This window comes from Stigmatopora argus, chromosome 3 (genome assembly GCF_051989625.1).
Source record: "Stigmatopora argus isolate UIUO_Sarg chromosome 3, RoL_Sarg_1.0, whole genome shotgun sequence".
NCBI classification, from domain to species: Eukaryota; Metazoa; Chordata; class Actinopteri; order Syngnathiformes; family Syngnathidae; genus Stigmatopora; species Stigmatopora argus.
This window is the reverse complement of record NC_135389.1, coordinates 18,172,982-18,191,591: the sequence shown is the minus strand read 5'-3', so window position 1 is coordinate 18,191,591 and position 18,610 is coordinate 18,172,982. Positions and strand designations below refer to the sequence as shown.

Sequence of the window (18,610 nt, the reverse complement as noted above, 5' to 3'; positions counted from 1 at the left end):
CACATAGCACTTTCATGGCCCGCTGCTCCCATCTGCCCGCGAGCCTCCCGACGGATTAAGTTCCTCGTATATGCTGGAACATGCGCGCTCATACAAATTCAGCGCGGCGCGGCCTGCTGGGGTCACGCCCTGGTGGCTGTGAGTCGGGTTTCGTGTTTTATTGTCCCGCATCCACAAAGGCTTTTGGCGTTTTCATCCACGTCTTGGTTACACCGTGTTTTCAGTCTCAGTTTGTTTCCACTTCGCTCCGCTTCCATATATCCTGATAAACACCAGATCCGGTAACCTTCTGTTACTATCAGAGCCTCCGGCCATTGACTCGAGCTGTATCACTTTCATATCCGCTTTGGTTTTGGAGCTTTGACGGAAGTATTCCCAGATATTCATAACACTTCATGAGACTTTGGATGAGAAATTTGGTAATCCCGTGGTGTGCCTTCTGTTAAGAGTCGTGTTTCATCCTCGGTCTTTACAGAATTTACGAATGTTTCAACTTACGAAATGTTCAGGTTGAAAATTATTCTTCCAATATACGATCATTTGTCCAATTTAGGAAACATCAACAAAGGTATATCATATAAACATAAGGAAATGAAGCAACGCAAGCTGCAGACTTCACTTTCTGGAACCAATTAATTTTGTAAGTAGAGGAACATCTGTAGCTAACCCACTGGCTTCTAGAGATGGCGATAGATGTTCAACCTATTTTGCAGGGGCGGTTGAGTTAGCAGTTTGGCGCTAGTCGCCCTATCCTGAGCAATGATGTCATTTACAAAGATTGTGAATGTTAACCACAATCGCAAATCCTATCATGACATATTCAGATCTTGATAATTGTGCTTCATTTACACATCTCCATGTCCAATATATGAAAACCTACAAATGCTTGATTCTTAGTTGCCTCTGTAATAGTACCCTGACTGATTATCTTGTAGTGGGAAGTGTGTTAAGACAATGATAAACTGTTAACCCTGTTGAACATTCATCATTGCAAATCGTATAGTCAACATGTGGAGCCTTTTTGATAATTTATAATTTCTGAAGACGTTAAAAACGGAGAGTATGTAATATGCAGATATTAAAACAAAAGACAGGCGCAGCTCGGGGGTTTGAAATTCTATCGGTGTTCCTTGGTGCTGTCTGGAAACTTTATATTCCCTTCCAAAACAGAAGGAATTCTACTGGAACGTCCTCCCATGGGGGCATTCTTTGATTTTGGACAGAGATTGTCCTGTGAGGTCATTTTTTTTTCAGAGTAATATCATGAAATAAGTGATGCAAAACATGCAACACCGTGACTGTGCGTCATAAATCCAGCCCCAAATCATTCCGTGATCAAAAGAGCTGGCGGAATTATGATTTAGCGTTTTTATTAGAAGGTAAAACGTCTGTGGGAAAATCAAACCTCCTTCATGGCCGCAAAACCTGTTGAAGTTTCCATGGAAAACACATTGAAGGCCTTGTATGCCACAATGTGTCTTGCTCAGCTAGTTTCATTGCTTGTGACTTCATATTTGACATTGAGATGTCCACACATTGTAATTATTTGGGCCATGGAGTTCTCATTCACGCTGATTAGCAAAAAACAGACCATGCCGTGTAATGTCAAAGCTATGTACACAGTCGTGCTTGTTTGAGGTCAACATCCCGTTTCAATGACATTGAGTCCGCTGCCTTGATCTTTTAGCTTGAGAAAAGAAAAATGGTTGCGGTAAAAAAAATAAAAAATAATACAAAAAGACAAGTAATCATAACATTGTCAAAAAAAATTGTAGGATTTTGTCGCTCAAGATTTTCGTCAGTGAATGTACAAAGTGTTATGGTACGCAAAACCAGTTTTGTGTACTTGATTGCTATGTTTTTGTATGGGTTAGCATGTTAGTTAAATTAGGAATAGAATCTGACTACAGATGAAATGACAAAAGTGAGTTGTGACATTGACAGTATTAAATCATCCCTTCGTTAGACATTCCAAGTTCCTCGAGTCTCAATTTAGTGATTAATAATGCCTCCCTGATGCCCGAGGGTCGGATAAAATGTCTGGGAATTTTTGTCTCTAGGCGAGGGAGATGTTTTTGTCTTTTTTTTTTTTTTAAAATAAGAAGGGACCTGTGCATGATGCGTGTCTGTCATAGCGAGTGCTTCGGAGAGATCACACTGATTGGCTCAGTCAGCAAAACAAGCCAATAAACTTTCAAGGAGGGTAGGCTTAGATTTACTGTATGTGAACAATATGGAAGTTTTACTAGTCTCAGACAGTCAGGGCAGCTTATGTGATGGAAGAGGGTGCATCAATCAGTAAGAAACAAAAACAATCAACTCACTTTATAGCAGAATATACTAAAGTATATCCCTGTTTAGTTGAAAAATGATGACAACGTGGCAAGGTGCACTGCATGCAACATTGACATGACTTCATCATTTCCCACGGTGGAATTAATTATTATTACAGGGCTCGATAATGACTGGGATAGGCTTAAGCACCCTGTGACTCTTGTGAGGATAAGCGGTACAGAAAATGAATAAATATATTTTGATTTGCAGCAACAAAAAAAGCTAATTCAAAATGTAAGGCTTCCCATCGCTAGTTTTACAATGAAAACAGCAGAAACGCGTCCGGGTGGCCGACCCGTGTTTTCAGAGACATGAACTCACATGGAATCACAAGGGAGTCGCATGCTTGCCTAAACGCAAGGTTAACCTGAAAAAAAAGGAAAACTGATTGAGCTCTGCCAAGAAAAACAGAAAACGTCTCGAGAGTTCGGAACAATTATCCACGTTGTTACGTCTGCTCAGTGGCCGGGACCCGACAAATCGCCACACTAATGCACCTTGTCACGGGGAAGATGGAAGGATTTGATAATGGCATTCTCCACGGGGCACCTGGTTTGTCACTAACTGCTTCGTTAAGGGTGGTCCACGTGCGAGAATTCCCAAGGCTGCACCTACCGCTGATTGAGACGGCCTTGCAAAAACTTTGGCGACTAATTACCAGTTGCACAAACACACACTATTCAATCAGTATTATTGGCTGGCTGAATTGGTGGCTAGCAGATCGCAGGACACAAGGAGACAAACAACCAATCACGCTAGTTTACTCATACTGAAGGACAATTAAGAGCATCCAATCAGGTTAGCCTTATAAAAAGGTCGTATTATTAAACAACAAAGAGATGTGTATTAAAATATAGTTGCCGCTTGCACTGTGAGAATTTGTAAGCAAAATGGAAGAAACAATAACAAACCCAGCAAATCGACAGAAATATGATTTAAAATATCAGGTTAGATGTCAAAGAGACTTTCCTTTTATTCATATTAGTGATAGAGGTGATACTTTTGCATTTTGCCACTTTTGTTCAGTCCACAATGGGATTAAACAACAATTTAGAACAGGGGTGTCAGACTCGGGTTGGTTCGAGGGGCCGCTTTAACGTCAACTTGATTTCACGTGGGCCGGACTATTTTAGATATAATATTTAGATTTTTTTTATATAAATGGATTAAAAGAACTGGATTAAAAGCCCTGAATATTCAGTTTTTTATAGATCTAAAACAATGTTTATTTGAGCTTTTTTTATATATATTTTTAGATTTTACAAAATGATTTTTGAACTAAAAACAGAAAAAAATGATTAAAAAATTACAATTATTGATTTAAAAGGGGGAAAATCAGGAAATTTAATATACATCTATACTCTTCATTTTAATTTGATCCTAAAACAGAAAGTCGGCACTCATGATTTACTTTCCCGGGCCACATAAAATGATGCGGCGGGCCAGATTTGGCCCCCGGGCCGACACTTTGACAGGTGTGATTTAGAATATGGAAAAAACTAATTAATTTTGGTCGGACTTGGACAAGCATTTTGGATATGCGATTTAACAACATCGGTCCACTGTCTTTGATGCACTGGATATCACATTCCAGTAAGTAAATTCCTATATATCCAAAAATCTCCCGATTTCACAATTCCGAAACATAACAAGTCTGCACCACGCACGCTAGGTAGCCTTTAAATTTGCCACGGATGTCGTCAGGTTTGTTTACTATTGCCCCCTCTTTCCCATGAGCCGACCACGCTGCCAAAGACAACAGAGGGGAGTTCAGGAGGCAGCTGCCAGAAAACACTAGAGTTTATTTAACTCGCATGGCACTGAGCTGCATGCTTCTCTACCCCTGCTGTCACTCTTCATCTATTTTATTGACTCTCATGCTGAAAGGACTGTGAATTGTCCCTCCAAATTACGTCAGAGGGCTTTTTGCGCACTTTTATGCCACAACAGACGTCCGCTTCAAGGCTGAAACGCTGTTTTGCAACTGTGGGTTTATTGAATAAAGTCATTATGTTTTCCTAAATTACAGACTGACATTAGCACATTTTTCCAGAGCTGTGATAAAATCTTTGGTTGTCAGGCCGTACTTTTAGAAGTGGCTACCCCACCTCAAGGCCTTCGTGGGATCAGAATTTACAACATCCACAAAGTTTCCAAGTCAAGAGTCAAGATTGGAACCCAGGACCTTTAACCTTGCTTGACCTGGAAAGGGGAAAGGTTAATTTGATAGAAGAGTAGTTAGTCTTAACACTTTCAAGTGGTTAATTCCTGAATTTTGGTTGGTGATGAAATGGGCCAACGAAAAACCATTAATTCAAAAGTAGTACACACACTACAGTAGAGGTAAGTAATAGTAAGTAGTAAAGTAAGTCATACCTAAATCTGGCCTGCCTTGCCACTTCCTGCCCTATCCATTTTTAGTTAGCTCCCTCGTTAAATTAAGTCATTTGTAATGCTACTAACAGTGAGATAGCATATGGACACCTTCTCAAAACAATCGCCCAAGTCATTTTTCCACCCAGGTTTACCAGGAAATATTTTTTTGGGGGGCATTTCCCAATTTTTTTTGATAATTTTAAGAGGATGGCAATATTGTACTATTATAGAGTAGAAGTCAATTTATCTAGCACATTCTAAACAATCATAAAATTGCTAAACATCTTTGGTAGCTCTTTTTTTAATCCACAATTAATATTATTGTGTCAATTTATAGATGAAAAATACTAATATTTAACATATTGCGTCCAAATGGGTTAAATACATTTGAATTTCTAGACTTTTGATTGAATAATCATTTGCTGACACTTGAGCCATTTACAAAATAGAGATGATTTTTCGCGAGCCAAGAGCGAGGAAAAAATACAAAAACATTTTGAAGTACATCCATTTAAATTCAAGTATTTTGCTTGATTGTACATCTATCAAGAAAAGCTCTGTATCAACCTTTGAAAGTTATGTAGGCGGTTTGGTGCCACACTTTGTCATCTAAACTAAACAGCAGTCTGTTTATCGGGGTCTAATCTTCTTTGGTTTATTACTACAGTGTAGCTGATAACATAGCCCTCGGTCAGTGTACCCGGCTCATATTTTAAACAGCACAAGTCAAGGCTGGACATGTGAAATACATTTTTAAAAACAAGTCAAGAGGGAGAATGGAAACTGCCTTTCTTGTGAAGGAATAATTGCATGAATGCATTTGATATCTCCAGTAATTAGTTTGACACAAGACTGTAATTATCTTAAGAACTACGTATTTAGCCTGTTGTTCTCCATTTAACTGTTGTGATCTCAACGTAGGTTTGTTGTTTTCTGATCAAATGAAAAATTGCCCTTCTAAAAATAAGACTGACAGTCCAGTGACACTTGTTTTCAAGTTCTTTGTGTATTCTTTGACTGGTGCAACTTCTAGTGCGAAAAACATGGTAGTTCACGCAGTCATTGAGAGGTTAATTATTTTACAAGGAAGGGAAGCTGGAAAAAGTCAGGGAGATGTAATGATCAAGAGCTGAGGGGGAGGACACGTGGGATGCGTGAGCTTCATGAAGCACGCCATTGTTTGCCTGGTTGATTAGAGGTTCAAATGGCTGTGAAACGAGCTGGAACTCAGAATTGATCAAACTGCCGAGTGTATAATTAAACATTGTAACTCAACACACGCAATCTGTTCCTGGAATATATCAAATCATCCTTAAAGTGGAAGACAATTATTCTCAAAGAGGGGGCAGCTGAAATGGTTTACAAAAAGATGACCAAAGATGATCAACCTAATGATTAACTGTTTACAGAGCGCCGCTTTAGCTGGTGACCCAGAAGTCCAATCCATTTTGACAGGAAGGGCTGACGGCATTCATTCGTTGCGACTTCAATGAGTTAAATGAGGGGTGTTAAAAGAAAAAACAAAGGATGCAAGTGCTGGTAAAGAGTGACCCAGCGGTCAAGTGGTTATCGCATCAGCCTCACAGATCTGGGGTCAAGGGTTCGATCCCAAGTGGGTCCTCACTGTGCGTTTGCATGTTCTCCTGGGCTTGCGTAGGTTTTCTCCGGGTACTCCGCTTTCCTCCCACATCCCAAAAACATGTATGCTAAGCTAATTGTAGGCTAAATTGTTCTAAGCTATGAGTAAGATTGGTTGTTTGTCTCGTTGTGCTGTGTGATTGGCAGGCCACCGATTGAAGGTGTACCCATAGTTGGCTGGGATAGGCTCCAGCACCACCCATGAGCCATGTGAGGATAAACAGTTTGGAAAAAGAATGAATGAATAAACAATATACGAACTGCAGCGAATGAAAGTGTAACCACAATGAAAAAAAATCCCATGATTTTGGCAGAGGATTAAATAAAAGACAGCATTGTTTAAGACTGACTAGCTACTTGTAACTTCTTCTTTTTTGAGGGGCGGGGTGACCTTTGTTGTGAGCAAACAGGTTTAAAAGAAACACAAAAGGCAAGAGCTTGGAGGTAGGATAATCATGGAGAGAGGGCAAGATGCCTGCAGGGCTCCATGGTGAGGCCGCTCAATGGGCACAAACACAACTGTGTGTATATATCCTGCACTGGTCTTAGAATAGACCCCCCCAGTCTACTGCACACCCCCCGTCAGCGTATATGATTGCTCCTCCCTGGCTTCATCTTATGCGCCGGTTTCTCTCCAGGGCAGCACAGAGGGGAAATCAGAGGCGTCCACGCGCCATGACGAAAGAAGGATCTCGTCGTCCAAGTCCAAATGAAGATGGGGCGCCGCGCTGCGTGTCTGGCAGCAATTATGGTGGCGGGATTAGGACGCTATCCCATCCAGGAGTCCCATTAGTGGGATTGATGCTGTTGGCTGTCATCCCGTTTGGAGTGAGCATCAAACAAAGTGTCCCTCGGGTCAAACTGAGCCAAAGAGGTAAGGGATGATATACTGTTGATTTGTATGATGGTTTGGGCTCTTTTATCTTATGCGGCCACCTTTTTATGACTGTGCACTGCTTAGCTCAATATAAAATTGCCTGTTATGGAATAGTTATTTATTGTTTTGGCTTCCAATTTCCAAGTGAATGGAGATTATGCGCCAGGGAAAACTAAAATCGTTTTTTTCTTGAGATTGACAGGACTAAGAAAAAAATATATAAGAGGAAATAAACTTTAAAAACGTTTCTCTCTACTGCATCTTTTGAACTTTAAGTCGCAGCTAAGTATCTAAAAGGCACACCAGGCAAAGAATTACGATGAAAGGGAAAAATAGAATTCTATAAATCTCAATGGAGTATAAATTGCCTTTTGGGGGGCTGTTTTTTTTGTTTTGTTTTTCAGAAACCACTAACAAACGTTATAAGTTAAGGTTACCTAAATGGGTCACTTCTGACCCGTGGGTTGCACGAACTTAACTTCAAAGTTTTTTTTTTTTTTTTATCTTATGCTAAGGATCAGTAGCAAAAACCACAGAAATTATGATCTCCGTCCTGCTCATAAAACCCAAATCCCGGCGGGGACCTGAAAGTAAAGCGATGTTACAGCGTTCTTCCCCTGTTCAAAAGGCATCCAAAAGTCTGAGTGGCTACAAATAGATCCATATTTCTGTCCTGAATGTCAACCATGAATAAAATGCAAGTAGCTTTGGGAATTATGATTCTCCTCTTTAGTGTTTACTCAGCCGTTAAGGTAGTCTTTAAATATGTGGTTCTTCTTCCCAAGCCTTTTTGACGGAGTACGAATCTGAGCGCGCACTCGCCGGTATTTTGGCATCTTTGTCTGTTCTCAGCTGTTTCTCGAGGGACAAAACCCTTTTAGACCTCGGAGTGTGGGACGATTGAAAAAATTCCATGTTTGGTTATCTCGGTCAGATGATGGACGCATCTTGGTCTCATCGGTGCACATTCTTCAAACGTCACGCTGGAGTTAGCAGCCCGTGAAATCTCAGGTTCAGTCAGGGAAAGCGATCAAAGCAGCTGATTCACGGGTGAGCCTTCCGTGTCAGTCAGAATTATGTCCATGTTTTACCGTAGACGGGCCTAAAACATACTACTGTAGCTGTGGTTGGGCAAATGCATACAATTCAATTAATACAAAATAAATTAATGCATTTAAAAATGATTAAAGGGTGATTCCGTGGACGAGTGGTTAGGCCTCACAGTTCTGAAATCGAGAGTTCCGTGACCGGACGTTTGGTCGCCCGGACGTTTGGTCGCCCGGACGTTTGGTCCGGGCGACCAAACGTCCGGGCGACCAAACGTCCGGGCGACCAAACGTCCGGGCGACCAAACGTCCGGGCGACCAAACGTCCGGGCGCCCAAACGTCCGGGCGACCAAACGTCCGGGCGACCAAACGTCCAGGCAACCAATCGTCCGGCGACCAAACGTCCAAGTACCGAGAGTTCAATCCCCGGTGGGTTCCGACATCCTGTGTGGAGTTTGCATGTTCTCCTCTCCTGTGTGGGTTTTCTGCAGGTACTTCAATTTCCTCCCACACTCCCAAAACATGCATGCTAGGCCAAATGTATTGTCCCTAGCTATGAGTTTGAATGGTTGATCATCTCTGTGTACCCTGTGATTGGCTGGAAACCAATTTAGCAGTTGAAATTCCATTTGTTCCACCTTCCTTATTTAAAATCTACACGCATGTGCCAAGCATAAACAAGAAAGTCTTCAATAGCCTAATCCACAATTTAATTCCCCTGAGATGTATTTTAATATTTTTACACTACAGACAATCTGTTAAAGAAACTACCAATAAAACGTCTCAAGGACAACACGATGATGAACAACAGATGGAAAGACGTTCAATGACAGAAAAGTATTAAGGTTACCAAGGACACCAATGGTGAATCTACTCGGAATAGGGCGTCCTTGGTGATAGTCAAGGGAAAACTCAATCTCACTGTGTGGGGAGTCATTCTGAAAGGATTGACACTGTGATTAGCCTCTTGGTGCGAGGGATTGGCGAGGTTACCAACCTTCAATATTTGAACTTCTCCGTCTCATCCACTACACACAATCCGCCTTAATTCCTTCTCCAGTGCGTAAGCCCTCGCACTCACAACCACACATGCTCAAAAGTACCCCTACATATCTTTCACCCCCACACTCGGGGCAAGGGAGGAAGATTAGGCCAGCTCGCCCCGTCGGCCAACGCTAATCTGTTCTGTAAACACGCGGCACAGTGAGTCCCTTTAAAATAGTCATTTAGTCGATATTTCTTCTTGCCAGGTTGCTCACCTCTCCTCAAAGGAATGAACCTCGGTTGTTGATTTGGCTCACACATTGTGGCTGGAGTAAGACATCTCAATCTGGTTTATTGCATGGCTGATAAACCAAAAATGTGGTCAAACGTTTGGGAATTTTGACCAAAGTTGGCAAATCAAGTTTTTTGACCACACACCGTTTTTTTTTTAAATGTAAACATTTTCTCGGTGAATGACTTTATCCCATTGATTTATTGTCTGGACATGTTTTACCTCGATTTTGGGACATTTAAGTAACAATAGTAAAACAGCAGGCTAAATAGGCTAAATAAAGGTTTTTCAGATAACTGTAGCTTAAAAACAGTATAATAACATGTCGGTGGTCAGAGAGAAAAATATAGGTCGCGGACCCATCCAAACTGTGAAAAGAAGTGTGATTTACAGTCTAGAAAATATGGTAATTTTTAATATTTAATTTTGTTTTTTTTTTACCCTGAAACAAAATGGTTGAGGGTCTAGTATATTATTGCATTCATACAGAAAAAATAGACTTTAAATAGCAGTCACTGAAAGGGTAAAGTTCGCTCAGTAGTAATTTGGTACTTTGCTTCCTAAAATGTCAGGTAATTTTTGTTCATTATGTAGTACAAAATATTTTCAAAATCTCCTTTGAAACTGCCTGTCAAAGTTACAGTCAAGGGAATAAAATTTACCTATTTTGAAAGTCTAAACAAATTGAACTCATCGGTTAAATTACCAATTTATTTAAAATTCTGTTTCTAGCAAAAGCGCTGCTCACTTGATTCGTTGCAAAGTGGTACGTACCTACAGGATGGAGCTTTAGCCGTAAATTGGCCTACAGAGAGCTGTTAGGTGAAACAATGGGAAGGGAACGTGAAAGAATAGAAAACCCGTCCTTTTCTCAAAGGAGTGATTACAGTCTTTTTGTAAGGACTGGCTACATTTTAAGAGGAGCATAAAAAGGTGGAAGTCCTCCATTGTTTTTTTTTTTTATTCGTCACATTTTTCTTTGGCAATATCAAACTATTTACAGCATGGAGCCAAGACATTCCCCAACGGAGTCACAATGTTTCGCAATGTATTGCTGTTATGCCACGTTCAGTTTCTTTGTTATGCTTCCAACTTTAAAATGCTGTTTTGTGTTCAGACCGAATTTCACGTTGCCAAACGTTGAAATCTGCGTAACCCGCACAATTTCTACTTCACATCACTTAAAAATAAGTAATGGGAGGACTTAGACCTCGTAAATTTCTGATCGTTTCTCTTACTATCACTTTAATCTCCTAATATCACACCAAAAGTTTGTTTTGGTCCATTGCCAAAAGGCTCAGCCCGTGAAACCAAGCAACGTCTTAAAAATGTGATATGGTTCTTGAGTTGGGATCCACGCACGACTACTGGATGTCAGAGCACGGCGGCTGACTACTGCCAATGAGTGGACGGGAGTGAGAAGTGCAGCCACATATTGGTTATTTCCACCAAAAACACACTTGTAAAGTTTGATTCAGATGGATTTTGAATCGATACGAGAATCGTGCAATGTACTATTGCGATATATTTACTAAACACCTATTTAAGGTGATCATTTACAGTGGTTGATGGGTCTTATTTGACAACATCTGTCGTCCATTCACGCCTCATCACAGCAAGGTGGCGGATGACTGATAATGAATTATACCTGACACAAGATGGGCAAGATGGATAAGGCTATTTTAGCTTCTTATCAGTTTACTGTACAGATGGCTTGAGATGAAGCATTTGCTTTTCTTCACTCAATCTACGCACTGGGAATGTAAATCCTCGACTCCAGAGATGTCTTCACGGTCGATGAATGCGCAGTAAAAATACCCTGATATAGATATCCATAAACACACCCACTGAGGTAGTTGACTCTTTGCTATTGTATCTTTTTTTTCTTCCCTGATCTGGTTTCTCCGCAAAGGTGTGTTGAACTTTAGAGGATTAAGCTTTTCGATCTCTCCTGAAAAGGAAATCCAATGCTTGTTTTGGGGATTTTGCTCCGGTATGAAAGAATCCCTGCAATATCCTGCTGTAATATTTGCACAGATACTTTACGCCGACGTGTTTCACTTTATTCTACATGTCCGTGATCTCATCTGTCATTAGTCTGCGTTTTTCCTCATTTGTCTTGAGCAGACCTTCTGCAAGCAGGCAGTGTTTCTCTCTTTTTGGGCCCCTCCGACGGCCTTCTGGCTCACTCCCTGCTGCTGGATGAGGAGAGGGGTCGTCTTCTGCTGGGAGCCAGAGATCACGTTTACCTGCTCGACCCAGACAACCTCGCCAAAGGTCCCAGAAAGGTACACATTGGCAGGGGAATGCGAATACCAATACCCCAGACGTCGAAACATCATTTGGTGTGCTGTCAGCATTCTTTAGGATTGACAATTTTCTTTAGAACAGCTGTAAAAGCTACTAAATGCACTGGAAAGAAGGTCCAGCAACCCATTTTTTAAGAACCTGAACTTTTTAAGGTAGATGGAAGCTATTCCAGGTGACTTTGTCCCTCATCATTTGTTACACGTTGAAGTTGACGATCATTCTAACCATTGACTTGCAATCCACTTTAACTGGAAGGGCTGGCAATGAACGATTAAGTTATACTGCCATCGACATTCAATTGAGCCTAAATGGATTGGACGTCGATGGCAGCCGATTAGTTAATTATTCAGCAAATAAAGCAAACCACTCACACATTTCAAGACAAGCTTGTGTCTACAGTGAAATCACAATTCATTGTGAAATGGTGAAACAATATTGGGGGTCACTGTAGCATTTGTGATATCTGCTTATGACATGCTAGGACAATGAATCATATCCTGCCATTTAAACAGTAACATGCAGTTACATTGCGACTGATGTATTCCTGCTTTCTGTCTCGATGTATACAGTGCACGGCTCCACTGAAAAGTGCTCCGCATTGTTTCAACAACTTAACGAAAGTGTCTGTCAGCTATGGGCTATTATATGTAAACACAAATGCACGTACATTCAATAAATAGCCATTTGACACACACTTTTACATAAACAGACGTTCGCATTCTCCATATGTTCTGATGTTAACACAGCCCAGGTTGACCCGTCAGTGAAGCGGACCTGTGTTTATTTGATTCTTATCTAGTTGTTTCAACTCTTCATCTAGCTGTGTGAGTGTTACCTCTCTGGTCACTGATACCGATGCTGAAGAGATTAGCACCACCAGGAACATATTTGGGTCCTTTAGGGACCACTTTTAGACGCAAGCTTGAGGTTTTTTCTGTAAGGTGAGACTTACTGAAAAGATGTTAAAGTCTCACTAGCACGAGTTTTACACACAAATTAAATGATAAAATCTTGTCAAAGAGTATTCAAAAATAGATTATCAAGACTCACACAGACCCATAACTATGATATTGCACAACAAAAATAATTCATATTAGTTGAAACCGAAAGTATGGATTCTTTGCAAAGGGCTTATTACTCAATAGAAAACAGTAGTCGAGACCCGTTGTCTTTACCGGGTGACGAGTCGGAATATGAAATTGAAAGTGGGTCCCAGTATGTCCCAAGGAATGATTCCAGGAAAATGTTACCGAGCAAGTTAAAAAATAAATAAAATAAAATCGCCATAACATGGCAAAAGTGAGTAAAGGACTTAAAGAAAGGAAGCGAGGGCATCTCGGGTGTAAATCAACTCGGGCATTTACGCCTCTCAACTGTACAAGCAAGCATAGTGATTGAAAAACTAATAATCTATCTGAAAATATTCAAATCGGGATTTTTTCCACCTTTTTTTAAAGAGGTCTGTGTTAAAGCTGTTTAAAAATCCTCATGTGAAAGTAGGGTATTGATCTCGGTTCCAATTAAGTCCTTTCACAGGCTTATGGCGCTTTTCTGTGTGAATTCCTCACCGGTGCCTTGACTCATGAGATGCTTTAACATTGGAGGAGGTATGTTTGCATGCCTATACGATCCCGACGAAAACATTTGGCGATAGCACCCCTTGGTAGGTTTTAGGGGGAGGCAACACGCTAAGCACATAAGCCTGTTATAACACATGTGTGAACACGGGGCGGTGCACCGAAGGGAAAGCGTTATGTTGATGTCTGATTTATTGCCACCGCACATGGAGGCGATAGTTACAATGCTACAGTAAAAATACCAAATTCCACTAATGTTGTGACACAACAGGAGGGGGACGTCAGCTTTTATTAGTTTGAGATTTATCCAGCGATAATACAGTTATGAGCTGCAAAAACTTTAAAGGACAGAGGTCAGAATTTTTGCAAAATGTGATAAAGTTATCCAATCCAATCCAATCCAATGATGGATTAGCCCATTTCAAAATTGATTATTATTTTTTTATATGCTTCCTGGTTTACTTAAAAGCTGTACCAAAAGTGGGTCTTTTTGGGCAAGATATGCTCTCTAACAGGTTAAAAAAATATTCAAACATTTTTAATGTTGTTAGTGCATAGTCGGACAACTCCAAGAAAATATTTTTTGTCCAAATCAAAACTCTAAGATGTTAAATTTACACAACTACACAATGACACTGGTATGCAACATATTATGCTTTATGAATAAAAGTATGTGTACTTTTGTTATTTTGTTTTCAAAATTTGCAGCGTTATGAATTGCAACTTTATATAATGCTGCTAGCAATTTTGGTCCTAGACATATGCTTGAGTAGTTTTCTTGTTTTTGACTAGATTTATTGGCCTGCACCTCGAGACCGAGTGGACGCATGTAAACTAGCAGGCAAAAATTCCAATGTAAGTCATGTCTGCTTTTTCTTATTGCTGCCAGCAAATTAAGAATCCCAACGCAACTGGCATCGACCATCCTTTTTTTTTGCCAGGAGTGCGCCAACTTCGTGAGAGTGCTCCACAACTACAACCAGACGCACATTTATGCCTGTGGGACAGGAGCCTTCAACCCCATCTGTGGTTTTATCGAAATCACTGGTTCTAGACAGGTAAAAATCGATGACTAACTTCATCCCTAAAACCACAGAAATTCAGCAATTTTTGGTAGAGTTCTGAGTCCAATAAACATATTTAAGCAGAATCTAGATTCAATTTTGTAGTCAAATAAGACTAGGTATAATGAATGCATGGGAATGGCTTCAATTTGGAATTGGAAAACAGAGTTGAGACTGCAGCAGTTATTTAAAAACCAAAAATTTGGCGAGTTAAAAATAATCATGTGAATTCCTGCTCTGTCCCAAATTGTTTGTCAGGATGGTGTTTTCCAGCTGCTGTCTGCTACAGTGGAGTCTGGGAGATTAAAATGCCCTTTTGACCCATCGCAGTCATTCACTTCAGTCCTCACAGGTACGATGACGCTCGATTAGTAAAGTGGATTTTTCAGGTAACTTTCCACTTCATTTTCATGAGAATTTCAAGAAAAGAAATTGCGTAATCTCACAGATTGGAAATTTTGTGTTCTAAAGACTGTATAGCCTCAGCGGTGGGTAGTAACACGTGACATTTACTCCATTACATTACAGTTTTTGAGACAAATGTACTTGTAAAAGTTGTTTTACCATAACAAACTTGAAAATCTGAGATGCCCCTCTGTTGTATTCAGACCAGTTTCTATACGCGGGCACGGCTTCGGACTTCTTGGGCAAAGACACCACATTCACACGGTCCCTCGGCCCGCCACCTGACCAGCACTACATTCGTACTGACATCTCCGAGGACTACTGGATCAATGGTACACACACATTGCATTGAAAGCTTATTGCGTTTCTTTTCCCCAAAAAACGTGGGATACAAAGAGGCTCTCTGTGCTTCAGAGATGGTTATTGGCATTCCAGAGCCGAGGACACAGCCTGCTTGTTCATTTAGCGTGGCTTTTTTTACGTGAACACATTGCTTGCCACACCTAGTAAGGAATTTACAGTTTACAACAAAGGTCACGCTGTTAACTGCATACAAAAAAGACATACGGCAACCTGTTCTCACGATATCCATTTTCTGTACACCTCAATTTTTCACAACCATGCACTAGACCATTTTTCCAATGGGTATCATTTTACCAACAGTACTGTATTGCCCACCCCCCAAAAAACTACTACAATCTCATGGTGCTTTTCTGACTGAGTCGCACCTTAGTATAAGTCACACTCCCTAAATAATGCACAGTGAATGGGGAAAATATATGGAAGTATAAATTGTATTTTGGGGGGATTTTTTTTAATTGATAAGAAACTGAGAAAGTTATACGTAATGGTAAAATAGGGAACAACAGTCAAAATAAGTCCCTGTTAATGCAACATATTACGTTTTAATAGATTACTATAGCCTAAAAAAACACAACATAACATGCTGTTGGCGGTGGTACTCGGAAGTTTGGTCCCCGGACGTTTGGTCGACCGGACGTTTGGTAGAACGGACGTTTGGTAGAACGGACGTTTGGTCGCCGGGTTCGCGAGTCCCGAGGTTTGAGTCACGAGACTTTCATTTGTTTAACCCTAACCCTATTCACTCAATGTTAAATAATTGTCATTAAATCCCCATTCACCCAATGTTAAAATCTATCAATTGCATGCGAACCCGTTCTACCAAACGTCCGGTCGACCAAACGTACGGGGACCAAACGTCTTTCGACGAAACGTCCGGTCACGGTTGGCGGCCTTATTGAAAAAACACAAGTCACAGACCCATGCAAACTATGAAAATGTGTGTCTTGTAGAACCGAAAATACGATACTTTCACTGCAAAATCAATGTCAAATTGGGAAACTGGCAGATTAAAATGTGTATAGAAGCCAACTAAAGTATCACAATGCACAAACAGCAACAACTGAATTGCCTCTGGTGCATATGACTCCACTTTATTTCGGCTATCGATGAAAAGAATCACACATCAGCATTTGTTACCCGCAGCTAAACCTTCGCACATGTTCCCCACATTTCACAACGTCTGAACTACATGGAGAATTCCGCCCGATGAGTATGGACAGTACTGTGTATATATAGACGGAGAGTGCCGTGACGAGGACGGCAGGAGTTCATTATTTGGTGATGACGTTCCCTTCCTCGCGTGCCATCTTTTAAACGCAGAACTAACAATAACCTTCTGTTGTTGAGCGCATTAGCAGGCATACATTAAGCTGTTCCAGTTGGGCAGTCACTCCGGCGTTGTAGCCTCAGCTTGTAGCGCTTGAGCTGATGTTGATGGAACGTCACACTTTGGGTTCGCCACCCACAAAATTCCCCAATTGGGACACGACCTATGCCATTGTGGTTGATAATATATGATATGTGGATTTGGAGTTTTGCTAATCTGATTAACTTTTTGTCATTATTCAATAAATGGACAGTGATTCCCAAATAAAAACAAGTGTTCTGCCTGTGTACTGCTGCACCTAAATGATGTTTTATTTTTATTTTAGCCCTTTGATGGTTAGAAGAACTCGAATACTCAAGCTAAAGTTTTGACGTCTTTTTTTTAATTACTCTGTTATTGAGTGCTATACATTCTTTAAGATATTTAAAATCCTGAATTTAAGCAGGTTTGGACTAAAGCAGGGTTGCACTAAAAAGGAGAAAAAGTAATATAATGAAGGCCATATGTTGTATAAACATAAAACAAGACCATGTTTACTTCAGTGCTGAATGAGGTTTCAGACATAAATGGATATAATTTATGTTTTTCCAAAGCAACGTACAAAAATTGCAATTGTCGTCTTAAAATGAAGTAGCCCGGGATCAAATCGTATCGTGAGATATGGGGCGAACTCACCCATACTTTTTACCCTCCTCCCGATAATTTGACCTCTTCCCTAAATAGTCTTTTCTGCATGTCTTTAGAGGCCAAGTTCATATCGGCACACCCCATCGCCGACACCTACAATCCGGACGACGACAAAATCTATTTTTTCTTCCGAGAAGTATCGTGGGAAGGCAACGACAAGAGCGTCCTGTCACGCGTGGCTCGTGTTTGTAAGGTGAGTGAGTGCAGGTTAAAAAAAAAATGAGGCGGGGTGGTCAGTGTCAGGGAAGTGAATAGATAGGGAATGAAAAATCCTCTCACACACAAAAAGGAGCCATAACTCTTGGTGTCATCTGATAGGATAAGGATCTTTGTGTCATCCACTTTAGATGTGCTTTATCGCTCATACAAGGAGGCCTTTTCTGGAGACGGTCTTGTTTTGCAGTCGTATGAAAGAGAGGCTTGGTGCTGCTGTCAGAAGCAGTAAATCATGTTTGGAACACTCCTTGAGCTCTGGGGGAACTCACAAAAGCAATCAGAGTGCAGTAGTTGGGATTTTCACTCCCATCATTGAGACTATTTTGATGTTGGGATTTCGTGCTGAATTTGAAATTAATTGAGATACAGTGGTACCTCGGCCTACGAGCAGCTCTACTCACGAGATGCTCGAGATACTCAAAATTTCGATCAAATAATTCGCCCTAGATACGAGAAAAATTTCGAGATGCGAGAAAGCCAGGTGGCCATGACATGAGAGGCTGTTTATCATTGTAGCGCACTAGCGTCTTTTTTGCCGCATCTCTTTCATGTATAACAGATATCTACGAGCACTGAACGGTTTATTCGGACAAGTTTCTCCTACGCATGGACCAGAAAACGCACAACGCGCATGCGCAGGCAAAAAGAGGGCTTTCTGGGTAATGAAGTATACTCGTGCACACAACACTGATAGCCAATGGCACCCTTTCTCAGAATAAAACGTCATTACCCACAATCAATACGTGGGTAGGCTGTTATTCCTTCCTTAGCCTGTTAGCTCCCACGATCGCTCATTCAAGACTACTTCTCGTTGGCAAGTGGTCGTGCGTTATCCTATTGTGAGGACATTTGTGTGCATCATTTTTGGAATATTTTCAAGGGAATACAACAGCAAACAGCCCATCGATAGCGAACGTGAGGGTGTAGGCGTGGCAAACCGCCAACCCGGAAAACGAAGGTAACAAAAGATTACAACAAAATTAGAATTCAGTTTTGTGTAAAGTTACATTAAACGTATATTTAAGTGTGTCTGTATTTATTAATCCAAGTTAATTTAAATTTGTTTGTCCGGTTACGAGTGCGTTGCCATGGATAAAGTCCCCCGAACCCTCC

General features: G+C 40.8%; 2 protein-coding genes across 8 annotated transcripts in view; one reads left to right on the top strand and one right to left on the bottom strand.

Moving 5' to 3' along the window:
• Positions 1-18,610, bottom strand: part of grm3 (glutamate receptor, metabotropic 3) — a 197,798-nt gene that overhangs the window by 82,549 nt on the left and 96,639 nt on the right. The gene's annotated exons all lie outside the window — the stretch shown is intronic.
• The window catches only part of sema3d (sema domain, immunoglobulin domain (Ig), short basic domain, secreted, (semaphorin) 3D), a 32,933-nt gene that overhangs the window by 2,482 nt on the left and 11,841 nt on the right, over positions 1-18,610 (top strand). Inside the window, exons 2-8 of the mRNA XM_077595711.1 lie at positions 6,987-7,222; positions 11,676-11,836; positions 14,228-14,290; positions 14,377-14,493; positions 14,758-14,851; positions 15,108-15,236; positions 17,338-17,474. Coding sequence (XP_077451837.1) covers positions 7,024-7,222; positions 11,676-11,836; positions 14,228-14,290; positions 14,377-14,493; positions 14,758-14,851; positions 15,108-15,236; positions 17,338-17,474 — 900 coding nt within the window. The 5' untranslated portion in view covers positions 6,987-7,023. The remainder of the gene's footprint in view (positions 1-6,986; positions 7,223-11,675; positions 11,837-14,227; positions 14,291-14,376; positions 14,494-14,757; positions 14,852-15,107; positions 15,237-17,337; positions 17,475-18,610) is intronic.